This window comes from Meleagris gallopavo, chromosome 1 (assembly GCF_905368555.1).
Source record: "Meleagris gallopavo chromosome 1, MGAL_WU_HG_1.1, whole genome shotgun sequence".
Taxonomy (NCBI): Eukaryota; Metazoa; Chordata; class Aves; order Galliformes; family Phasianidae; genus Meleagris; species Meleagris gallopavo.
This window is the reverse complement of record NC_139404.1, coordinates 59,148,667-59,175,090: the sequence shown is the minus strand read 5'-3', so window position 1 is coordinate 59,175,090 and position 26,424 is coordinate 59,148,667. Positions and strand designations below refer to the sequence as shown.

The 26,424-nt window shown below is 42.8% G+C and overlaps 1 protein-coding gene across 3 annotated transcripts in view; it reads right to left on the bottom strand.

The window, feature by feature from the left end:
- The window catches only part of TMTC1 (transmembrane O-mannosyltransferase targeting cadherins 1), a 152,636-nt gene continuing 126,212 nt past the window's right edge, over window positions 1–26,424 (bottom strand). For 2 of the 3 annotated variants that reach the window (XM_085229557.1, XM_085229566.1), the window contains 10 exons: window positions 25,257–25,400; window positions 17,081–17,189; window positions 16,850–16,987; window positions 11,596–11,698; window positions 8,531–8,666; window positions 7,739–7,883; window positions 7,271–7,408; window positions 6,829–6,951; window positions 5,894–5,971; window positions 1–5,171 (listed from right to left, as the gene is read on the bottom strand). In XM_085229557.1, coding sequence (XP_085085683.1) covers window positions 5,031–5,171; window positions 5,894–5,971; window positions 6,829–6,951; window positions 7,271–7,408; window positions 7,739–7,883; window positions 8,531–8,666; window positions 11,596–11,698; window positions 16,850–16,987; window positions 17,081–17,189; window positions 25,257–25,400 — 1,255 coding nt within the window. In that variant the 3' untranslated portion in view covers window positions 1–5,030. The remainder of the gene's footprint in view (window positions 5,172–5,893; window positions 5,972–6,828; window positions 6,952–7,270; window positions 7,409–7,738; window positions 7,884–8,530; window positions 8,667–11,595; window positions 11,699–16,849; window positions 16,988–17,080; window positions 17,190–25,256; window positions 25,401–26,424) is intronic. The other variant, XM_085229560.1, reaches the window with a different exon arrangement.

Sequence of the window (26,424 nt, the reverse complement as noted above, 5' to 3'; positions counted from 1 at the left end):
TCGCCTTTATTACTTTTTATATAAAATAGACATTTACATACATCTTCTTTTGCAAAGAAATTCGAGCATAACTCCTGTATGTGAAATCTAGCTGTATGTCCACAGTGAGAAAAGCAAAGACTTGCAAATTCCTGTACCACTGACATACATCCAGCTGCTGAGAGTGAATTTATTTGTTCTAATCCATGGGCTGTTCTCTTGTTTTCTTTTGAAAAGATATGCATAACTGATCTTAAAAAATTAGATACAGAAATAAGAACCATATGAACAACAGCCAACGCAAACAACTCCCACACAGAGGAACACAAAGCATGTGTGACATCCACTTTGGGCAGAGATTTCTACAGCAATACAGTTGTAGAAGCTGTAACTTTTACATAGGATATCACCACGGGTATTTTCCAGAAGAAAAACTTCAGCAAGTCAGTACAAACATGGCAATGAACTTCTGCACAAAGTTATCAAGATTATCTGAAGCAACTTTGCCACAATGAAACACGAGTGAATCTATTTTTTCCTTTTTGTTGCTGTCCTTGTTGCTGTGTTTAAAATGTATGTGGAAGCAAAATGGTGCATTTTGAAATTGCTGCAAGAAAGTGAAGGTTGGGGAGAAAAAGCCTCCAAGGGCTCAATTTTTCCAAAGATCTCATACATGAATAACAGCAATCCAGAACTTGGTCAATTCAATGCACGTATACTTTTTGGAGACTTAAGCACATGCCAACTGCTTCACCAGTTTGGAGGGCAAACAGGGCAAAAAATCATACAATTACATTCCAAAAGGCCTAATCATTAAAATTAAAATGACCATTATCTTCCATCACCAAATACTGTACACCACCTTTGGCTTGGTTTCCTGTTAACTGCTTGAGATGCTTGTTTAGATATTTCAAGGAGTGTCCAGTTTCCCCTCCAAGTTAGGCTCTTTATTTTGAATTATTCAACTTTGACTTTTCACATTCATGTGCCTGCTTGCATGCACACACCCTCCGTCCTCATTGAGACCTCTGGAACAAAGGCTATTTTCACTGTTGCATTCATGTACTGTGTGGCCAAAATCAGTTGCCTGCACATTTTTAGGAAAGTCAAGTCCAAGCAATCTATGAGAGATAAAATATCCCCTCCATTGCATCATTTGTCCTCAGGGATGAAAAAGGAATGGAAGCAAAGAATGTTGGACTTTAAATAAGCAATAAAGTAAAACAAAATCCATCAGCTGAAAATGTTATTCATGGAGAAAGGAAAAAGCAACACAATTATGTTTTTCATTTAGGATTAAAATGCACAGTGAGCATTAGACAGGAGCCGTCTCACCAGCTTTGAGTTAATTCTCCACTTTAATATTGGTGAGCATTGAGGTTTAGCCAACGCAACTTACACAAACTCCCTTCCACTACATGGAGCTTCAGCCATTTATTAATTTGTAATCTCTGCTAACCATGCTGAGCACCGCAGTTGGCAGAAAACAATGTATTTATAATTCATTATTTTATGAGCCATGCAGAGCTAGAAGAAGAGGACATTTCCTATGATGTTTGGATAATACCCAGTTTATCACAAAGTAAGTCGCTCTATTTATCCTTCACAATCGTACTCTCTTTTGGTGGAGGTAACCCATTTCGTATTATATTCCATTGCTCTTCTTTACCTACAATAAATCTTTTACAAGATTAATGTCCTGAATAAACACAGCATTTTAGATGGGAGCCAATGAGACAGGGAGTCAGCTCAAAACTTCGCGAGCGTTTAACTGCTTTGGTAGCTCATGGCCTGAATCACTCTCCAGATACTCTGCCAATTCGCACACCATCACCCTGCATAGATAGGGTATAAAGTGCTGCTTTGGGAATCTGGGGGTCATTAACCACCCTTCTTCTCTCAGTAACTACCATAAATACAGTCTTTCGTCACAGAAACATAACCAGATCAGCTGGGATTATTCTACATGAACATGTTATAGCCTCTTTCAGAAGACTGGATGAACATGAGACATGCCTTCCAGCCAACCTGCCTCCCTCAATGGAAGGAGAATCTGATCTTTCTAGATTATTCTGCAAGGAAGACAGCATTACCATCATGGTAATCCTTTCCCAGGACCTGGGAGGGGGCACCCAAAGCCTTATCGTACTTACACACGTGCAGCAGCTTTAGGAGGCCAAGATGGCTTGGACTGGATTCGATTCTAGGAGAACAAGACATTTGTACCAGGTCTCTCAAGAAAGACAAATGAAGTTTTAAGCTAAAGTTATAAACACAAAACCGAATCATTCCCCTCACAAAGCACTGTTATAAAAAATAAAACTTTTTTTTTTTTATTTGAAAAAATACGTTTAATTGGCCACATTTTAAAGCAACACTATTGTGCAGCTTGTAGAATATACAGTATTTATTTAATATATCTTTATGAGACAAACTTTATAGGATATACATCTCCCCTGGCCCATTCCCTGCTTCACTGGGTGTCGGAGCACTCTCTCCACATGCCTCCTAGCAGGGTCTCTGCACAGCACTGTGTCAGGGTCTGCACCAGGCACATCCCTGCCAGCCCCAACCTTGCTGCTGCCCAGCAGTACAGCAGACAGCCAGCCCCCTGGTGAACGTGTCTGGAGAAAGGCAGGGCACTTTACCGGACCATAATGAGAAGAGCCTGTGGTTCTTGGTAAGGCCCAGGCTATTTTTCCTTGCTGCTTAGTATGGTCCAAGTACCTCTGATTATCTTGGATATGAAACCTCTACAGCTTTGCTATGCGTGATGGAGATCAATAGCTCTAAGAGGCCATCTGTGTGCTGGTTTCCCCACCCAGCATCCCACAGGATTCTGCTAATAGGACCCCTGGCAGCGCCTGGGCTGTGCAAAGCTACTCCATGCAAGGCATCAAGTGCAGCACTGGCACTGGGAACTTGCAGAAATGTTATGTCAATAAGTCTATGGCTATAAAAGTTGTGCAACCAGACAAGAGCTGCTGCTGATCCATCCCCAAGCCCTCAAACCTACCCTCACCCTCTAAAGGCAAGGAGGCTGGGAGGAATAATCCACCAGGGAGAAGCTTTCTCTTGGTCCTAGCTGTTCCTTTGGAATTAACAAAGTTAGTTTGAAGGAAGAAAGCCCAGAAATAGATCAGCACCTTCTCCTACCAATGACCTCTTCCTCCCACCAACTCGAGGAGCTGGCCTCTGCCCAACTGCAAGCACCGGCTGATCTCCTTGGTCTTGGCTTTACTGGACTGCAGGACCTGGCACCTCACAACTCCGGCCTCTCCATGGCTCTAGCTGCTCCCCAGGCTGTAGCAGAGCAGATGTCTATGCTGCTCTGGATTCCCTCTCAGCATCAGATGCAGCTGCTTTACATCAATAATTTGGCCAACTGCAGCAGCATGACACCAAGTTTTGTAAATCAAGCCAGTGAAGCCAGCACAGGGCTGTCATGACCACCACTAAGTAAACCTGGGCAACATACAGATCACTGCCACACAGGCTCTTTCTGACAAGACATGCATCAATGCCAAACCCTGGGCTGCTCCTCTGCAGGGACTGGGCACAACCACGCTTCAATACACGTTTTAGAGCAGTTTTCTGCAGCAAGAAGAACAAATTGATATCAACACCCAAAGGCAGGACCACCAAGTGCAACATCACCAACCATTCATGCTTTCTCTAAATTGGTACAAACAGAACAAACAGCAGTGCTGTTACTGTGATGAAGTTTGGCCCAATGTGCTCCACAGCCATTTACTCTAGAATTATCATCAGGGGGAATTATTAAAGCACACTTCAGTGGTGCTGCACTTTTCTGACTTCAGACGATACAAGTGACAAAGCCCAGCCACGTGGCCAGCTGTGAATGACACTGCCCAATTCATATAAAACAGAGAAAATATATTAATCATTTGATTATAAGTTAAATAAATAAAGCTCAAAAATAAAAACCCCAATTCTGAAGAGAACTTGTTTTTCCATTTCAGTATTTAAAAATAGAGATTTATGACTGATTAGCTATAGCTTATTTTCTGCATCTCTTAGGGGAGGTGGTGAGAACACTTTGATGAAGTGTTTTGTCAGTGTTATCACCATGATGAATGGGCTTTGTCCCTGCGCACCCATAAAAAGCCTCCTTAGCACCCTCCCAGCCTGCCAAATCTTCCCTAATCATTCTGTGGCTTTACTTTACCTCCTACACCAATCAGTTTTATTGTTTTTGTTTTCTTTTTTTGTTTGTTTGTTTGTTTTTTTACTGGGGACTGGACAGGAAGACAAGTAATCCTAGAGTTTCTTACTGCCTTTGAATACTTCCATTTTTGCAGGATAGTAATTATTTGTCCTGCAGGGAGAGGGCAAAGGGTAAAGCTACATGGTATTTGACAATATTGATATCATGTACCCAAATTATTACAAAATGACTATCATATGCATAAAACATTCAGCTGAGGTTTTTCCTCAAAGGGTCATTTGTCCCTCTTGTTCAATTATTCTTCTAGGGTGGTATTCAGATACTGCTTTCCCTCTCTTTAGAATCATCTTCAAGTCACATTTAGAGCTGTATTAGTGGCCACCATTTCCTCAACATCAACCCCTTGAAACCTTTTTATGTGACCTATAGGACCATCCTTTCTGGCTCAGATGGACCTAGCAGCACTTGCAACAAAGCTCATCAGTGGTGCTCTCTGTGGACAAGGTGAGCCTGCGTTGAGGAACAGGAGGTGCTACTTCACCCCTGCTTCAATGAATGAGTGCTTTGTCCCCATGGCATCCCTAGTGATAACCATGATATTGGAGTTATATGTTCCACCACTCACGGTGTGATTAAAATGGGTTCAGCCTAAACATAAATCTTGATTAAAGGAAGGTTTTAATTCGTTCTCCAGCATGTCCCACAGGAGCAGAGTGCCTCCTGTTATTTGATCAAACGTAAGCATGCATTCAAAAATTGCCTTCTGTAACTCTGAGTCCTGCCAAAATTCCTTTGAGCAATAGGCTTCCACCACATTCTTCTCCAAGGGGTACGAGTTTCTTTCCACTGGTGTGACTGAATGCTATGTCTGATCTTTCTCCTGGACTTCCTGAAACCGTTTCTCCAAGCGATCGAGCTTGGCCAGATTCTCCTTTAGCAACTTGCTGTTTGGTACCAGCTGCAAAGCTTTCTCATAGTAGTCACGGGCAGTGACGTAGTTTCCCTACAAAGAAAATGAGTGACAGATTGCATTTGTATTCCCTGGCAAAGGAAGTTCATTGCTTGGGAAAAGTGAAGACTGTAATACAAAGGGAAAAGTGTTTATAAAACACAATATTATTACGTAGCTGAAATATTTCATTGCGTAACGGATCACCGAGTGCTGTTAGCCTAAATTCAAACTAACACATGGCAAAATGTGGATTTACATTGTACCAGAAGAGTTAACTTTACTTGGAGAATACCTTGAGGATTGTGACATCCTCACACACAGTGTGAATCCTTAAGACCCAAATCATATGTTAAAGAATTCACAAAGATAAGAAAGCTGGCTATTTCTATAATTTCATGTCAGTATTCTGCAGTAGACGTCTTTATTAAATTTATTAGGTAGAAAAAAATTTTAGAAGTTGGCTCACTGTGAAATTTTTCTAAGGTAAGTCAATAATTTGGGCACAGAAACACAAGAGATGGGCAGGTTGATCCTTGCAGCCTATCCTCTTAAAAATACGGGATTTATATTAAATATTTCTAAGCAATCTAGTTGGGAAAATCTAGCTGGGGTTGTATAGACTTTCCTGTTTTTTGGATAAAATATGTCAAGGACACTTACTGATCCATACTGGTGCATAAATGTGCAGCTCTTGGCAATCCAAAGCAAATTTAGCTTTTTGTCCCAAGTAGTCCCTGCAGCTGATAGCTTAAAGAAAAGCAAAATTAACATACCTTGATGTGCTCAATGCCTCCCATATTCATCCAGGCCTGAGCTTGGTCAGAATTGAGCTCCACAGCCCGTTTATAGTTCTACATAAATATGAAACATTTTTAGGTTAGGAGCCTGGGTTTTTGAACAAAACCAGCACTGGAACAACACAAAAATAATGAAGTGTGCACTCCCTCTGCAAGGCTTTAATTTGGAGCTGGCTGCAGACTATGGTAAAGCCATCTGCACACGAGTTTCACAAGCATCTGAGCGCAGCTCTATTCCTCCCCATTGCTTCTGCCACTGTACTCTGGACAAGCAAAAAAGACTTTGTGGACTCTGTCAAACAGCATTGTTTTTACCGTTTCATAACAGAAAAGAATTCAAACTAGGATTACATGTCTCTAGGGATACTGAGAATAGTCTGATCCGTCCCAGTAACATAATTGTCTGTGCTATTATTCAGCATTAACATAATTTCTGAGCTGTCAAGCCTTCTGTTCTACAGGATAAGCCAGTCTATCAGCTATTAGTTAATGAGGTGAGATATAACGACATTGTGAGCTCTCACAGGTCCCTGAGCTTTCAGCTGAGCACCTGGAGTTGCCACTGCCAGTGAGAGGGGCTGGGGCAGGATAGATCAAGGGTCTGGTCAGCGCCTGAGCTCTACTATGGTCCCACCATGATTCCATAATTAACCTCTCAAGGCAAGAAGCTGTATTTTCACACTGGAATAAAAAAGATAGATGTGAAGGGAAGAAAGCAGCCCTCTGTTGAGGAGAAAAGTTCTAAGTAACTAGTGAAATTGGCTGCTCCTTATCTTTAGCTGTACTACTGATGAACTGATAAATAAGCGAAGCCAACAGCCAAGGTACATGCATCATGGAGTATTAGACACAAAGAGTTAATTCAGTATTTTAACCTATACAACTATACAGGGGGCTTAGAGCAGTCATACCTCAAAAGCCTCATCAAGGAGATTCTGTTCTCTCAGCTGGTTTCCTTTAGTGAAGAAGAGCTCTGATATGATTTTCGGATCCTTTGGTTTTAGCTGAAGAGCTTTATCTATAGCTTCAAGTGCCTGTGAAAAAGCAAGAGGACACTGAATCACTATATTCTGTGCCCTTCCTTTTCTGATGGTCTCACCACTACTCTGAGAATACGAGCCAGAAAAGCAACAAGTCATTCTCCTTCCTTTGTTTGCCCCACAGTTATCGCATGTGGAAATGGGTGTTTTAGACGCCTATGGCTGATGGGCAATGGGGCTGAGTGCAGCACAAGCAGGAAGTGCTCATAAACTTCAAAAATCATGCTGCACAGTGAAAAAAAAAAAAATGAATCTCCTGAGTGTGTGCTGTGGGACATGACATCTAGACAAGGCTATCTTGCAACTACGATACCTTAGCATAGTGCTCCTGCTTGCTGTAGATGGCTGACAGAAGACGGTAGCACTCCAGACACTCCACATCTTCATCAAGTATATGGTTTGTCATCTTCTCTGCTTCCTTCGTCCGCCCCATCATTGCTAACACCTGGGCCTGTGGAGCCATATTAAGAAGACTTATGATTTTAAAAGCTCGGCTAACTATTATATAGTGCTGGTGCTAGCCTCCAGTGAGGCAGGGGCTGGTGTTAAGAGGCAGCACCTCTAGGAAGGATGGAAGGACTGCACACAGCCAGGAAAAGTAGTGGCTGAGACACATGTTCTGAGGTTGACAAGAAGTGAGGAGGAAACAAAAAGAGTGGGAGAGATGGTCACTGGATGGCTGGCGTGGAGATAGCACCAAGCTCTGAGCCTCCGGCCACACTAATGTGGGCAGCGGGCTCCACAGGTGGCCTTGGCTTGGCCATGTCCACCCCATACTCACCAAAGCCAGTCGGGTCTCTTTGTTTGAAGGCTGCAGTAATGCTGCTTCTCTATAAACTTGCAGAGCTTCTTCATATCGCCCCGTGTTGTAGTACAGAGCCCCCAGGGGGGAAAGGATTTCAGCCTTGCGGGATACCTTCAGTGCCCTGGAATTTGGGAAGAAGAGATGTTTCCAGGTGATGTGGGAACCAAAGAAGAAGAGTGAGCTGTGGCTTGCACTGAGATGCAGCAGTAAAGCCCTCCACTCTGCATGGCATTCTCATCCCACCATGGGAAGCATGATTTTAAGGTCATGGGGAGGGATAAGTGTGCCCACGGCAGCAATTTCTCCAGCCATCCAAGAGGAGGAGCCAAATCCAAAGTCCATGTGAGCTTACAGCAGGTGCTGGGATAGCTGGCAGGGGCAGAGAGTGCGAGCACAGGTTGGGATGCCAAAAAGGAGGCGGGGCTATGCAGGAGTTATAGCTGTTACTGGCACATCACTCACACAGCAACCCTCAGCACAGTGGGAATAGCACTATAAACCTGCTCAAGCCATTGAAAACACCTCTGACATTGTTGTTAGAACATCCCTCCAGCAAAAACCCAACCCAAAAGCAGCAGTGTGCTCAGCCTGCAGGCCTCAGTCAGTGCTGCCTAGCACTTCTCAAAAAAAATAGGCAAATATATCTGATTTTGAATGGATGGAGAATCCAAGCATGCATTGACAGTTTCAAGTATCACAGGCATTTCAGCAGAAATGAGCCATATGGAGGGTCAAGGGAAACTTTCTCCTCCCACTTCAGTTCCTTACCGCTTGTACCATGCCTCGGCCTCTTTGTTCTGACCCAGGGAGCGGTGAAGCCTCCCCAAGTTGACCATGGCGACATGGTGCGTGGGGCTCAGGTGGATGGCCTGTCTGTAGTGGGACACGGCTCTTTCAGGAGCCCCTGGAGAAGAAAACACTTTTATACCAGTGCTTCAGCCCATGCTATCCCACTCGAAGGGATGTAACCCCTGTGTGTGTCCCACCTCCCATGAGAGCACCCTCTGAGAGAGAGGTCCACAGAGGCACGGAGAACAAGCCACTAACATTCCTTGCAGCCCCACCACTGCAAATCTTTTAGGCCATTTCAAACCAGAGACTATTCCTTATCACCCTTCAGTGTTGGTCCTGCTCAGTCTTTACGCATTGTGCATGGGAGTAGCTTCCAGTAGCTCATTCCCAGCTCGGTGCAATAAATGTGAGCCCACAGGTGTCTGGATGCCTACGCTGGAGCACATCGGCCCTGTCTCTGTGCTTCAGTGCCATTGGGTGGCACTGCTTCACTGTGAGAAACGCTCTACCTGGGAAAGGTCCTGCAGGCCATGACATCATCACCACCACAATGTAAGACTGCAAACGCCTCCGAAAGCCCGAAATAATTCACTAGTGTCCTGTATTTTTAGGAAATGCCAATGCTCAACTTGAATGGAAGAAAGGTGCCAGACCACTCATTCATCAACTTCAGTGCTATTTCTTGTAGTATATTTTTATTTATCTAAACAATGACTGTCCTCAAGAGGGACCCTGCAGTGCAGAACCCATTAACCAGCTACTGAAGAAATGAATGGGGCACAGTAAAAAGTCCCAATATTTCAATAATGCAGATACTGTAAATTGAGCTACAGTGTGGGTTTAATTGATTCGTATAGTCTAGAAAAACTAATCTGATGGTGAAAACTGATACTCACAGATCTGTGTCCATAGCAAAGCATTAGACTGCCTACACTTCCAATCCACTTTCTTTTTATGTTTTAATTAAATATGTAAAAACAAAAGAAGTTTTGTTACTTTTGTACACTAACTATAGGATATATTTTATATGAGGCCCAAAACAATTCCTCCTCATTCAATGTTGCTCAGGCAAGCCAAATGATTGGACATCCCTACGTTACAGTATTGGCATTTTTTAAGACAAATCACTTCAAAATAATTTAATTCAATTTCTGCTGGAAAACAGAACTTGAAACAGCCTGTGTGTGTTCAAGCACTGAACATAAGCTGCTGTGGGAATTTTATTTTCACAGCTTTCCAGACAAAGTTTGGTTTCCTTGAGATTATCTACGCAACATAAAAGTACCATTAACACTCCTCGGATGTTTCCTCTTTAGGAGATCTGGAGAAGTCTATTGGAAGATTTAGAAGCACTTAAGATTCATCAAAGACCAACTGCTTATCCTTCAGGATAATATTTCTTAAAGCATCCAGCAGCAGTCTCACTCTGCTTCCACTGCTGAGGAGATGGAGGTCTGTGAAAACCACACCTACAAAACAGGCCAGGAAAGCAGCTCGGGAGCACCGAAGTCCTCAAGGTCAACCAATGCCTGTCCTGTTCAAACTAAATTACTACACAAATCAGGAAGGGAGACACACTGAGCATCCCTATTCACTGCAGAGTCTCTTAGAGATACGTATCTCCAGAGCTGACACTTGCTGGAGGTCCTTGCACTAAACCTGCAGGTTCCCAGGATGGTGCATCACAGCCATTCTCCAGTGTCCACTGAGGAGGGAACACAGGCTGAGTCCCTCACGTCTCCTTCACACTTTACCATGTCTCCTGGGGCTTATTTACATGTCAGGATTTTGGTTTTGAAATTCAGTGTTGGTTTTTTTTTTCCTATTGTTTGTGTGTAGGGAAGTGTAGTAATAAAACAGGAAAAGTTAGTTTGGACTTTGGCAGAACACCCAAGTGCAAAAAAAGAAAGAGTGCTGCACTGCATTTGAACCAAAATTTTTGGCAGGCGTAGGGCCGTTCATCTGGGTCGTGAAAGAGAGAGGAGTACAGTGCTGGAGTTTTTATTATTTGCAAGTTTGAATTTTGCCAGCGCACAAATTCAGGATCTCAATATCTGTCGTTATTGCTGCAAGGCATTTTTCAATGATGAATATTCCTGTTGGCTTCGTATTTATTTCACATTGGTACCACAGGAGAGTGATGGCTAAGTGTCAGCTCAAAGGGACGACAGCCAGCTGCACACGGAAGGGCATGGCCCTTTGCCATTGCCCCTGCTTCCCAAGCACCATCAGAGCTGGGCACAGCGTGAAAGGGACTGAATGGAGAGCAGCAATACACTGTAAGTCTATGATGCTTCTCCACTGAGTCAGAGCTCTGTTCTGGAGAGACTTCAGGGAATAGCTTGGTTTCCACTAGCTCTTTGTCAGCTCAGATTTGGAAGCTTATAAAGCTGTCAGTAAGAGGTGGCAACTGCAGATGCATTTTATGTGGATGCCAGGAAGTGCCTGAGTCCATGGAAGTTGGATGGGAACCAGGAACTCAGAAAAGAAAGGCTTTCTATGTCATTATGGAGCCCCTGAGAAATCAATTCACCCCACAGTATCTTACATTTTGTTTTCACAAAGGATTGTGGTTTAAAAGCCATATTTGTTTTTATAGCAGTGGCACTCAACCTTTAGTCAAAGAGCTGCTTTGTCACTAAAGAGCTGCAAGTGCTTCAAAGACAATAACGATCCACTTGTGTGCCCAGGGTTTTAAACTGAGGTTTTACTTGATGCTGCCTGCTATCCCAGAGAAATTGCAGAATTGTTAGGGTGCTGCCCAGCTCGAACTGAAGAGAGAACTGCCTGTGCAAAGATGGTGAGAAACAGTGGAGGAAACATGCAGGCTGAATGCCTTTGCTGCACACTGAGTGCACTGACTACACATTTCAGTACATTGCCAGCTCAACAGAGCAGGGATATTTATTTCTAAGCTACAGTAGAGGCACAGCTACTGCTCTGCAGTACCTTTTGAAACTCTTTTAGAAGTATAGCGCTGAATAAAATATGTCAAAGTAAATAATCCCGAGAGAGAAAATCCTTTGTTCCATTTCACTTACCGGTATCAACCAAGAAGACACCATAGTTGTTGTGCAGATCGGAGCTCTCTGGACAATTCTCTATGCCAGCCTTGTAGACCTCCTCTGCTTCCTTCAGCCGTTCCTTGAAACAGGATCATATAATCACAGAATCATTAAGATTGGAAAAGACCTGTAAGATCATCCAGTCCAATCATCCCCCTATCCCCACCATGCCCAATAACCACGTCCCTCAGTGCCACATCCTCACGGTTCTGGAGCACCTCCAGGGACAGTGACTCCACCACCACCCTGGGCAGCCTGTGCCACTGCAGCACTGCTCCTTCTGAGAAGAATTTTTTTCCAAAGGAAAAGGAGATTGAGGCAGTGCTCATGCTGGCACCACCAGTGTGCTCCCCTTGCCACACAGGGAGCTCAGGCATCAGCCCTCCCCCTCTAAGCCCCTTAGCAGGGGAACACGGCCCCTGGCTTCTGAGCAGCCAACATTTTACCCTGTGACAAAGGCATAATACATCTGCACTCTGGTATGCCAGAGCAATCCTAACAGCTTCCCCCCCCATGCATTCACAACTGGAGCTACCTGTGAAACAAAAACATCAGTTGGAAAAGGTTGGGCAATTTGTGTGCAGTGTCAGTGAGCCTCAGCTAGCACGCACCCAGCTGGGAAACACATAGTGACAGGGGTTATGTTGGTTCTGTTACCAATCTGTCATTTGGGAGCTGATATGTTTTAATTTATTTGTTTAATGAGCATCTTGCTGGCTAGCTTTCCCCCTCAGGAGCTTCGCTCTTCATTCCCTGAGCAGCAGGGAAAATACAAGGAATGAAAGCTCGGTGTGCATGACAGCTGAGGGATATGGAGCTTGCACAAGGCTATGAGGGAAGCAAGAGAAGGACTGGGGGTGATGGAAGAGTGGGGAAAACCTGACAGATTCAGATGAAAAACAGGTGTTGTCAATGTGTGAGATGTACCTCCCTGGGACTGATGGGATGTGCTACTGCCGATTCTCCAATAGGCCGAGCCCTTACATTTTGCATAGATTTCAAGGAGGCTTGTAGGTGCAGAGCATTTCTGAAAAATGCACATCTTTCCTTTGGGAACACTCTGCCTCTGGAAGTGTCCCACCAGCTGTGACCTGTCTAGCCTGAGCTATAGGCAGCAGGTCCTGAAACAGAAACAAGGCATCTAGTTTGGATCAAATAGCAACTTAATAAGGTTTCCATTTCCCTCCGCCAGACGGTACGTGCCAGCTGCCCACATGCTCACTAGCACCACTTATTAAGGTTTTCCTCCCACCTAAGCTCAGAGTTTTGCTGTTGGGTGTACTTATGGCAGGAAGGTTGTTCACAATGGAAAACAGCAGTGTGGAGGGATGCCAGGTAAATCTCCTGAGGCAAAGGCTTTTTTTTTTCCAATTTCTCCGCTTCTATGGAGCAGTCCTACGGCGACAAACCCCACAATCTCCTAACAAAGCTCCCACGCAAAATCAACTATTCAAAGCCCTATAAGGAAAGCCTGGCAACACCACAGCAGACCTTATGTGGAGGAGATGAAATGAGATGGATCCATTCACTCCCTGTCCCACCAATGCTCTCTGTGATTGGGATCCAACAGCCTGGTGTCAAGAGCACAGTGTCTCCTTGGCTCAATGTCTGGCTGTCAAGGCAGTCCCTGAAAAAGTATTGCTTTTGGGATCCTGAGCCACTTCTCTGTGTAAAGCAGAGTTGGTTTTGCTGTTCAGTCCAGCTGTGAACTCTCCTCCAGACCTACAAATCCCAGAGCGTATCGGGCTTCCTCTGGATTTAAAGGGTGAACCTGAGAGCAGCATTGGATCTATAGCCGTTTAAATGAACAGACTCCTTTCTCACCTCCTATTTCAGAACTGGAAAGCTGGAATTAATAGCAATGGAAGACTATGGCTTGATGAAAGCAAATGGTTTGTCATGGTTAAGTGCTTTCACATTTACGTGATGAAGGTCAGCCAGCAGAAAGATAGGGTGGGATAAAACACAGAAACACATTTTTTAAAAGTGCTTAAGTTTGGACATCGTGCATGTTTTTATGTGAATTTGATGTCATTGTCCTGCAGAGTCAGGAAAAGTGAAGCAACCATCAGAACTGACTGAAATGAACAGTAACTTCTTGAGATAGTGTGTGTCTTAGACATGCATTAATGAGTATATTTTGAAGCTTCTCTGTATTGATTTTTTTTCCTCTAATTTTAATTTGCTGCAGACAAGTATGGCTTTGTATGCATGGATGTCAGTTTCCTTTGTATTATTTACCGACCATAAACCTGATCTTGAAGCAAGACAGGGCTGTGCTAATCTGGATTAGCAGCAGCGTCCCATCTCAAAGCATTCCCACTCCCTGGTTCTAAGCACTTTTAGCATTTTTGTCACGGTTGCATTGCACATGCATTTGTACAATGCTTTTTTGGCATCTAACATCCTAACCCTGCATGCCTCAGGCTCAATGCAAGAGTCTGGAATGATTTCTCTAACAAAGCGTTTCTACTGAGAGCAGTCAGAAATGGGGAAGGGTGGGCCCATCTCTTTCTGCCAGAGATTTCCTCCTCACAGCCGCTCCTCTTCCGAGGAGAAATGCTCTAAGTTCATCAAGGCTTGATTCTCATTAACACTTAATAACGCCACTTCCCAGCCCTTCATGAAACATTCATCACGCTCACAAAATTCAGAAGACAGGCTTAAAAATGTATGAGATTTTTATGATATTAGAAAAATTATGCACGTAAGGATCTCTCAGTTAAACTGCAGGGCTTTTAAGCCTGGTTTTCTGTTGCTTTATTTTTCTTATGACTTGCATTTTCCGTGTGGATATGCCTGAGCAGGCTCTCTTCTGCAACTAAGTGGGTTAAAAACTTTTTTTTCTTAGTGTAGGATAATATTCTTTCAAAAAAAGAAAAGGAAAAAAAAAAAAAATACTAGGAAACTTTTGGATCCAGAAACTAGAGCCTGAAAAGAACCATCCAGTAGTATGAGACGACTGATAAACCTGAAAAAACTAGAAAGAAGGTGTTCATAGAATCATGAAACAGCTTGAGCTGGAAGAGACTTTAAAGCCTATGCAGTCCTAACCCCCTGCCATAGGCAGGGCTGCCACCCAGCAGCTCTGGCTGCCCAGGGCCCCATCCAACCTGGCCCTGACTGCCTCCAGGGATGGGGCATCACAGCTTCTATGGGCAGTTGTGCCTGGGCTTCACCGCCCCTCTGAGCACAGTGTAGGTTCAGAGGGGAACCACTGTTACAGGGTCACAACAATCGCAAACAAAGATGTTTGATTTCTCATTCTAGTACCACTGAAATGATTGGGGAAAGCAGCAATAGGTTGTGCTTGAGTTATGCTATCAAGCAGAGAGCAATAGTAAGAGCATGCACTTATAAAAGGAATAAACAACATAAATTTCTATACAGTGTGAAGGTTTTTTTTTTTTTCCAGGTGGGCTCTGACTTCTGAATCAATTAGCAAGGAGAGAAAAGGGTAATCATGGCATGTAGCAGGCAAATGGTGCAGGAGACTTTTCTCTTGCAGTATTTTTTACAGTTCTGATACTATTTTACCGTATCACTTCAACTGGTTTTTCCCCTTTCTCAGCCTTAATGCAAAGCTGAAAGAGCAGAAGCTGGTCACAGAAGTGATCACCTCATGAGCGTTACTTAAATGTGCAGCTTTTAGCCCTTCTGCCCCTCTCTCAAACGTTCAAGGTAGGATCCCTGCCAAGGTCACCAGGACGGGTGTGTGAGGAAGGAGGTGCTCAATCAGGCAGTCATCAGCTGTGGCTGAACATGAGAATGTGTTAAAAGCCTGCAGGAAGTTGTTATTTTCTAAAGAAACTTTACAAACTATCTTTTCTTCCTTAGCAATTACTCAAGTCACAAGAGGACAAACGATCTATACATAAAAGCAGATGAATTATTGCAGGCCTTACTAATGACATTTCCTTTGGGCAAAAGACCTCAGGGTTCTATAGTCGTTTTATTGTTCTGTTGACCTTACAACTGATGGTTCTAATTAATAAATTCAATTAATATTAAAACCAGGTATTACTGCAGACAACTCATTTCCTGTACTTGCAGGAGACTCCTCATGGAGGGGCTCATTCAAAGGAGAGTTCCCTTCAACAAGGTTCTTCTTTCAATTCATTTACTATATTTCTAGATTCCTGCAACTGATATCGATAATATTCAAGCACTTGAAAGTCATTTAAAAGGGAAAATAAAATAGCATGTGTTTAAGTAACCCGTATATATCATAGATGAATTTTGCAGAATATCTACATCAGTAAAGAAGCCAAAGCCACAGTTCAGCTGAAATTTATCCACTTGCAGAGAGAAGATTTAATTAACTAGACTAATGGAAAATAGTGAAAGATGGCATTCCATCGCTATGTCTGTATTTGCATTTTGGCAAGCTTTTATTTAGAAAGCTTTAGCATCCCATGCCATAGAACGGTAAGATCTGAAATTCTGGGGAGAAAAAGTCAGTTTTCAAAAGCTATGTAGAAGCTTGTGTTTGCTGTGCAAGGACTTTACCACTCACCATTACAGGGCCAGACTAGGGCCACTGGTTGAGGCTGCAGACCATGGGAGCAGTGCCCAAAACACAGCATCCCTCATAGGTGCTGCTGCCTGCTTGCAGGAAAGAAGGGCTTGGTGGTCTCAGTGTGGGCACCCACACTTTTTTTCATGCCTCAATTTCTCTTTTCCTATGTGGAGACAGTATTTCACCTCACAGAGACCTTGTAGAAGGAAATTACCTCATCACAGCAAGCAGTGAGAGCCCTGAGCAATGAGCGTGGTGAAAAAGCCCATGAAGAAATGAGTAATCCTGCCTCCAGAGCACAATCTAGGCCTTGTGCAGTAAATAAGGTCTGGGGCACATATTGAACAATGAGGTTAAATCAAATATTGAACAGCTGCTCATTAAGAGCAACATAAAGCAAGTGAGCCTCTCTACCCACTGTACGTGATCATTGACTGTGGTAATTAAGGGCTGTACCCTGATGGGTTAGATGCAAGGGGCAGAACTGAAAAGCTGAAATTCAGGAATCTTGTTGCTGGCATTTCCTAATTTTGGAGGGCTTTCTTATAAAACCCCAAGGTTACCTCTGTAGGTGTGCATGAGGGGGGAGCACTCACCTATTGTGCTGTCAGTATTCAAGATGCAATGGATAAAGACTTTGCTGTAGATGTAGGAAGGAGCAGAAAGTGCATTTACTCACATCTTTAACAGTGATTTAGTTCAGAACCATACCACGTGAGTGTAATTATTCATTGAGTTGTCTTCCATACTGAACAAGTCATCTCTAAAGCAGCAGTCCAATAGATCTCTCCAGATAGCCTCAGGCTTGTGCACTTTGCTGCACGTGTGTGAAGTGAGAGTGTTCCCACTCTGCAAAGGAAGAGTGAGTGTTTCCACTCTGCAACTGCAGCACTGGTGCCTCAGCCCTCGGGAGGAGCAAGAGCCCCAAATGAGGCCTGTTACCTGTTCAGCCAGCAGTGAGGCCAGGCTTGAGTAGGCATCTGCGAAGTCTGGGCCATATTTGATGGAGTCCCTCAGTAAGATTACAGCCTCCTCCTTCTTCCCTTGAGACCTGCAGGCCAGGGAGGGAGGGGGGAAAAAAGAAAGGGAAGTTCTTTAGCAGCAGATCACCCACTGAACAGCTCATTGAAAGAGATGTGAAAGACTCCATCTTGTTCTTTTCAGCAAAGGCTAAATAATTCACTTGTGCCTCCTCTCCACAATGCACACACCCAGCATCACCCGCATGGTACTTAACCATTCTGTCCACCCTGTGAAAGAGGGTGGGCTCTCCGGTCACTGCATACATGCTCAGTTTTGCTTGCTGGCACATACTCTTTCCCATAAGTGATGCAGATGCCCCTGATATGACTCCTGTATGTCACTGGAATGGTAGGCACGCCAAGAACAGTAGCACAGGCACTGCCTGCTTGAGCTCTGGTGCTGACAAGCAGAGCACACTGTTTTGAGCAAACGTGGGCTCTTTCTCCCATCCCTGCTGTAAAAATGCCTCTCCCTTCCCAGACAGCTACTAAAGGAGGGAAGACTGACATCAGATGTGTCTGGAAGGAGCCAGAGAGAAGCAAGTGGGTCACTTGTTGAGGAAAGAAGCAACACAGGTATCTGTATCACGTTGGCAGAGATGAAGGAACTCATTCTACCTCATACCACAGTGGGAAGTGTGCTCACCAGGGCAATTCCTCAACCAATTCAGAGACTTTGTGCTCTTTGCACTCATATACGTTAATCTCAGCAGCTGGGAACACATAGGTTTTAATGAATCTGCTGTTTGGTCTACTCCTTTGATGACTGTTCGTACTGAGCATTATGCAGTGTACTCAGTGAAGAAAAAACATCTCCAAATGGTGAATTCCTCAATACTCCACACTGTGAAGAGCAAAAAGTAATTTATTTTGACTGTCCTGCAATCAGCACAGCCATATGCTCTGTTAAGTCACAACCTTTAGATTTGTTAACTACTCTTATTGTACTCTCAGTATTTCTCCTTTTGGAAAATAAACCAAATTCCACCTAATCCATCCAATCAGGATCTTTAGATACACGAAGGACAGCAAAAGCATTCTCAGGCATGAGTTCCTGGAAAGCCATTTGCATGCCAGGACGGGAAGCTGGCATGGGTAACAGTAGGTCTGCAGTCAGCTAATGTGGCCCCAGTTGTGCCACTGAGGCACCAAGCAACCTGGGAGTAGGACATCTGCCAGCAACCTGGTTTCCACAGCTGCAGGGCAGAGGTGCAAAGCATTTGCACTTCTTAAAAACACTGGAATCTTTGCAAGTTGCTAGACTGCTAGAGCTGTTATGTATCCAGGCATATAGTTCATTACGTTAATGTTTTAAATAAAAAGTATTGGATCTCATTAAATAATTCCTAACCATGTTAATCGTTAGGTTAGAGGATTCTATTCTTCAGATCCTATGGATTATGAGCAGAGAATATTGAAAAATGGTTCTGTTAATGAGCTAGATTATTTCTTCCAGTTACTTTACACTCACTGCCCTGGAAAAAGGACAAGCCTTCCTCAACAAAAATCTATGGATGTTTTATTATTCGAGCTACAATTTCACCAGTACCACTCTGTATTCTTTCCCTTGGAAAAATGAGAAGGTTTCCTGAGCAAACATCTAAAGATGCTTAGCTGGACTGGAACAACATTTTCTTTGTGCTGGGTGTACAAGGAATACGAATAGCAAGGCTTACAAAAAGAAACAAAGGACCCTGGAACAGAGAAAGTATGTGAACACCTTGCCGCTTGGGGCTTAGATTTCATCTGAGTGACAGGGTCAAGTAACCAGATCTTGTTTATAAGGTGCAAATTTCAGCTGATAATATATGTGGCTTTGCAGAATTTTTCCCTTTTCTAGTTATATAAGTGTAGGAACATTTTGCCTGTCCGTTATGCTAAGTGAAAACAGTTGTGCTACTCTTTTTCTTCTACCAGTGGTGCTCCATATAAATTACACGAATGAATCAAAAACAAATAAAGAACCACTTTTCCCCTGCACTAATTAGAGACCAGCTAGCTTGTCAATTTATAAAACTTTTCAATTCCTTGGATGGAGTTTCATGACACATTTTCATAAATCAAAACCAGATGACTGCTTCATAAAGGTATTGATGTTTGGCAAAAATGTAGGAAATGCCAGCTACAGAAATAAAAGGATTAAGTGATCTGCTCAGCAGCAGTAAAAGTTCCCATTAACCACAAGCATGCTCTAGGAATATAGGGCAGTCCTCCTAATTACTCTTTTTTTTCCTAAATGGCCTTTTCTTCGTTTGATCCAAGAACAATGTTTGTCTCCTGAAAGTGGGGGTAGAGAGGGAAAGATTATGGCATCTTTTTATGTGACAGCCTGAGTTATATTACAAAAAGCAGATTCAATAGGTTCTCAGAGAGCTCAGTCCTGCAAGATACTGACTGCTCTGGCCAAGCACTTAAACACATACTTAACTTTTATGTATGCAAGCTGAAAATTAATTACTGGCTGAAGTGCTTTCCTGGACTAAGGCCAACATATTCAGCACTTTTCGGAATCAAGGCTGTAGTTTTTACAAATCTCATGCAATCTGGGAGAACACTGAGTGTTGGGAGAACAGTCCAATACACCACAAACACCAAATACACCAAAGATTTACCACAAACTGGGAATCTGCAGCAGAAACAGCGAGGTAATATATACTTTCAACATGACAGAGAGAAGAACAAATTCAACTGACACAAGGAGCCTATGATCACTTAATCCTATTCCTCCCCAAATTACCTTGGTTTCCAATGCCCTCTCCTAATTCCCTCTTTCACTTGAGTCTCCAGCCCTCCACAACCACCATAGCATAGCTGAATGCAAGGAGTAGCTTCTTCCCCTTGGAGCATCACTTACACATTTTTCCAAGTGCCCAGTAGTTTGAGAAGCATCAGCTTAAACTACCCCACAGAAGCCTGGCGATCCACAGGGCTGTGTGTGCTATTATTAGCACTGAAGCAAATTTCATTCACAACAGAAAAGTAATTTAGAATTAGTGCTCTAGAGGACTTCTTAATTTTCAAGTTCTGCTTTACAATGTGAAGTTAGTTTGACTGCTTTAAAGCCAGAAACATGAAATTTAGTAAGGACTCCGCAACAGTTCTAAACGTCTCACCTCGGTTTTACACCATAATCCAAGGGAAGCTTGTAGTGTGTAATTGTCTGAAAGGAAACTCCTAAGCTTGTTCAACTCGCTGGGTTTAAACCATTCAGATCAGTGAGATGCACTCCTTTGGTTTTCTTCTATTCTATGTGGATGGATGACACCAAACCAGGGCAGTGGGCAATACAGTGCAAGGAAGGGCGCCTTTTCAGAAGGACCAGGCCTGATAGGAAACTCAAGAATTTGAACAAAACTAAGTTTATGTCCTGTACCCAGAATTGGATAACTCCATGCAGCAGCACATGCTGAGGGACAACAGGCTGGAAAGCAGCTCTGCAGGAAAGGCTCTGGAGGTCCTGGCAGTCAACATGTTCGCCATTGGCCTTTGATGGTGAAGAAGGACAAGAGCGTCCCAAGTTAGTGGGCCCAGGGAGATGATCCTTCCCTTTCTTACAATACTTATGAGACTGGAGCAATGCCTAGTGTTGGGCATTCTCATGGAAGAAAGGCATGATCATACTGGAGGAAGGCCTGAGAGAGGTCTAGGCTGTCCTTGGAGATGTTCAAGATTCACCTGGACAAGCCCTGAGCAACACGAACCAATTTGACCCACTTTGAGCTGTGGAACTGACTGAATGATCTTCAAGAAGTTAATTTCAACCTGAGTTACTCTTTGAATCTATTTTAAACTTGATGCTGCCAGTGTTTTTTGTGGTTTGTTTTTGTTTTGCTTTTGTTTTTGTTTTTAAGCTAGCTAAAATATGTATGCGATACTGTGGTACAACTTCAGCACTTCAAGCAATAAAGAGTATTCTAACCAGAAATCATCCAGAAAGCCAGATGTAGCATCACTGAAAGTTATTGTTCAGTTCGCTTCCTTGAAAGGAAGGAAGGAACATTTCACTTTCAGAAAGATCTTGATCTTCAGTACACATAATATCTACCTGATGTTTTTCAGTTTTTTCAGGCACTTACAGAAGCCCATGTTAGCACATTCAAATACATACATACCCAAAAGCCTATATTAGGGAGGCAGGCAATCCTCCTTCCTCTGACTAGAAGAGTTTGCTAAACTTGGAACAAATAAGAGCAAAAAATGCACAGAACACCTTTTGTGACTCTACATGCAGAACAGAATCAGCCCTTTGAATTAACTCAAGATCTCAGGGGACACTGTTTCTAGGCACTTCACTTTTTCATTGAAAATTCAGCCATAAGACTCTGAAAGCATGTAAGAGTTATGAGGCATTTCTTCATCAGAAATGCTGCATTGAATATTAGAGCACTTTACGTTGGAGAGAGTACAGCAAAGAATAAGTTCTCTCCTTTTCTGCAAAAGAAAGCTGAGATCCCAAATATTTACTTCAAATGTTCATAATATTTTATTTCTTGTCTCCTTACAGAATATCCCACGGGCTATAAATTTATGTGAGGTAGTCTGAATGATACATATTTATCTCAGTTTTTCAAGCTGCATGTCAACAAAGCTGAATCTATATAGAGGAGCTAAATATTTATGTAGCAGGAAACTTTGAAGCAAAACAAAAGAAAGCAGCATTGAGCTGCTTTGGAACATGAAAGTGGAAAAAGAGATTTCTCACTTTTAGGCAGGCCACCTTCTGGGGCTATTTTAACTAAGATATCTGTCTGTGTTGTTTAATTATCCACTGTCCAATATTTATAGTAGGCAAGAAAAGGATGACATAAACTTTATTTTAGAATATGTAAACAAAACCAGTGGTCTATTCAGCCTTTGTCCTGCAATGATTCCCGAGAACATTCATCTTCTGGCATGCAGTTTTCTTCATCATATGCAAACAGAAAATGGAATCTCTTTCTAATCAAGGGTATCCAGAGAAAACAAAATAATAATAATGAAAATTTTCCATCTTGTTTTTCTCCAAACAAATTTTTACTCAAGCTTAAATCACAGCAACAGATGCTTGAGCAGACAGCTTATATCCAGGCAGTAATGAGCAGCAGATTCCTGGATGGGAACAGCAATCCCATCTTTCCAAAACCCTGGAGTTCCCCTTTCCCAGCACTGCAGAGGTAAAATCCTGTATCTGCAATCAGATTTGAGTGGGTGTAAGGAACGCAGCAGAATTTGCCTGGGAATTCCATGCCAGACCATTTTGTTACATGTCCCATTATACAAAACATAGTTACTAGACAAGATTTGGATGTTGCAAATGTGTCTCTTTCTGCTCTGTATCTGGTATAGTCACCATAGCCCCTGTTAAGAGGACAGAAAATCCTTTCTATGTCCTGACCTTTTATCTTCTCACTGCCATCAGTTTAAATATCAAAACACCCTTTCTAACGTCTCATGTCACAGCCAGAAAGCAATATCCGTCTGCAATATTCTGCAAATTTCAATTCATTACCTAGATTATAATAGCATTTCGTGTCTGCATAATTCTGCTTGCCTTATACCCGCAGCACAGCTCAGGTTTCTTCCCAGTAGAACACAGTCTCATTGCATTCTCCTGATTAGGTTGAATAAAAGGATAACTTGGTAGAAAATCACAGAATCACAGAATCACTAAGATTGGAAAAGACCACTGCGATCATCTAGTCAACCCATCCCCGCCATGCTCACTGACCACGTCCCTCAGTGCCACATCTACAGGGTTCTTGAACACCTGGTGACTCCACCCACCTCCCTGGGTAGTCTCTTGCAATGCAGTATCAATCCTTCTGAGAAGAAATGTTTCTTAATATCCAACCTGAACCTCCCCTGGCACAATTAAAAGCCATTCCCTCTCATCCTATCACTGTTACCTGCTGCCTACACAGTATTTGCTTTACATGCTGCGTGGAAAAATACAAATCCCAGCCTGGGCAGGCAACTAGCCAGTAAGAAAGGGCTTGTGTTAGCTTGGGAACACAAGTAAACTACCTCTAGCTTCTGCATGTGGCTAGAAGAAGCTTGTTTGTGAGAAACTGCTCTGCAACTGTCACTAAATCTCCATGCTTTCTGTGAATGACTCCACTTCTTATCCTGATACGTGATGCCTTATTTTCTCCTGCTGTTATATATATGGCCACAGTACTAAGGGGTGGCACGGGCATCTTGCCAGCCAGCCACCACTGGTATCCACTGGGGGTAATCCCAGAGCAGACACTGTACCAGTAAGCTGCCACCAGTACTGAGAACTTGGAGGAGACCAACTGACTGGCCACTCCCAGTAACATGAGTACCTCTCTATTAAACTGATGAATGATAACTTGCCTCCGTGTACTTCCTTTAGGATTAGTAAACCTTATGCAGAAGTGCTGGTGCTTCTGCATTACATGTATATGTGCTAATCCCTCACCAGGAACTCTACCTAAGCAGGAAGATACAGCCATTTTCTGTTATAATTAAAACCCTTAGCGCATCCAGACGCAATAGGCTGCTTTGGAAGCCCAAAAAAGCTTAGAAAATAGTAGGAAATAGGTGTGGGAAAAGGGGAGAGGGAACCTGAGAGCTTTATTTTAAAGAGGTCAGCAGAAGTATCATACACCTTTAACATATTGCAGTACGTGACACCACAGAAGGATGCAGAGTACACACAACCTAATGTATCACACAGTGTCTTAAATATCACATCAGGAAAAAACATGACATATTGCACACAAAACAAACAGCAGTTCTAAGACAATTTCCCACAGGCCTCCTTTATGCTTTGCCAGCGCAACAAATCCGGTTTCTGCCCATCTGCTGGGTCATAAGAGCCCATCAGCTTGCCAGATTTAAGTGTTATTGACAGAAAATATCCCAATGCTGCTTCTGCCTTTTGTCTTTTTGTATTAATATTTTATATTTAGAAAAAAAAAAAAATCACAGAGAATAGTAACTAAAGTAAATGGGATGGATTAAGAAGACAATATATATTTTTAAACAGCATTGCCATCTAAGGTTAATTTCAATCAACCAAAAATCACGAATAATATAGACTTTTCATTTATCTTGCAATAAGACCGTCTTTACCTTTCTTGTGAGTATTTCCAATAAAGCACTAACCTGCCTTCTACATAACTACCTATCTGCCATATTCTAACCCCAAACCATCAGATTTACTTGTAGTATTAGTCTGACAACTTCTCCATTACCAAATGAACCACGCAGAGCTTCAGCAATCTACTTAATATCCTTCACATAAACTTCACACTCAAAGTGATGGAAGGCAAGGCAAGGCAAGGCAAGGCAAGGCAAGGGAAAAACCCACAACACTATCATGTCAAAAAAACAGCAGTGCGGTTAATAGAGATTATTTTTAATTGCACCTCTAGAAGTTTTTAACATAGTGGCAAAGCTTTTCTTGTAAATCTAAGTTCAGTCTTTAGAAATGGTTAGTCAAATTAATTTGCAAGATTATGATTGCTATTCTCCTTGCTAAAGGCTAATGCTCTAAATGACAACATATCAAATTAAGAGCTGATCAACTCATTTTCTTGCTCATTAGAGGAACCACATAGGAATGTAAGCCAGCTTTCCCCTCAAACCCAGACCCACACCACCCCTGGAATTGGATGAACCTTCTCTTTTGCCTCACCAAGCACCTCAAAAGTTAGGTGCTTATCTTGAAACTACACAGCAGACCTTCCAGTTACAGCTAACTAATGAGAAGAGGAATTTGCTCTGAGGGATCTGCTGGGTATGTGTTATTCATTAGATCTGCATCAAATGCCTCCCTTTGAACAACATGGCCTGCTTCACTGGAAAGGTTTACACCTCTTCACTGAGATGGAAATCTCAGGTGACTGGTTTGGATTTGCACTCCTCATTTTTTGATGCCTAATTCGGAACAAGTGAATGCCCTCCAGCTGAAACATTACTGTAAACAGTACCTGAAGCGACCCGGCAGACAGCATAAGGACATCCAGACAAAGTCTTGTCCCCATGCCAGCAGTAAGAACTAATACCATTCCTTCACCAGTCAGCAGAAAACCCATTGTGGTGATGTGCACCGAGAGAATCTGGATTTCCCAGGTCTGTGTACAACTTACTTGAGCAGATTGCCGAGATTAAAGAGAGCTCGATTGTGCTGAGGGTTTAACTGCAGGGCCCGTCTATAGTAATCCTTTGCCTCCACCACGTCTTTGGTCAATGTCCCCAGGTTGTTGAGAGCACTTGCATGTCGAGGGTACAGTCTGGGGAGAAGGAAATATCAAGTTACAGACACTCATTAAGTGACACACAAAGCTCAAGCCACTTGTCCAGCCACCACTGCTGTTCAGCACTCAGTAATGGGAAGGAAAGCTAGAAAATAACATCTTCCTTTCATTTGCTGCAGGTCCTGATGGCATCATGAGGAACCTTTTCAACTCCCAAAGAGATTGTAAATCAGATCTTCTCTTACAGCTCCCTTATGCTTCCAGGGCAGAAGGGAACACTGAACAGCTTTGAAATGCTGTTTTACCCTCCAAGCAAAAGGCAGAGTGATCAGAGCAGCCTGGATGTTTTTATTCAAAATGCTTCTCGAACAAGCAAGAACCCTTAGTCACAAATATCTTTCCAGTGGAAATATGTTTTGACATATACAGAAACCAACACAACACAGCTAAACTGATACGTGGCTTTTTTAAAAATATCTGTTTCCCACAATAAAAGTGACATTAATAAAGGGCAAAGTGAAGCCTGAAATCAGCTGCTGAACCATGTTTTCAGGATGAAGCAAAATGATCAAAAAATCCGGAAAAAGACTGCATTATGATATGAATTCCCTGAGCTTCTAGCTGTATTTTTTTTCTTTTTACCACTTGGCTCTTCTTTTATCTGTTCAAAACAAAAACTTATATCTGTTTCAGTTAAAACATTTCACATTGGGCCCAATGCATCTCTGTTAAAATTCCCTATGAATAAAAAAGCACACTGTGGTCCACTCAGCTGCTTCAACTCTCAAGCAAAATCATGCTCCTACAATCACACTGCAGTTTGTAGGTTTTTCACTGGAAAACTCCAGAGGTAAAAGTGATCTAGGGCCCTTTGTATCACAGATCCATGAAAACTGAGGTTCATGATGATAATGAAGAAATATGAGAGAGACGCCCACAGAGATCCCACACAAGCTGGGAGAATAGCTGGAAAGGAAGGTGCCCACAGACCTCATCTTGATGCTCATTTTATTCACGATAGGGAGGAAGAGATTAAGATGGCCAAGGCTTCAGACTGACG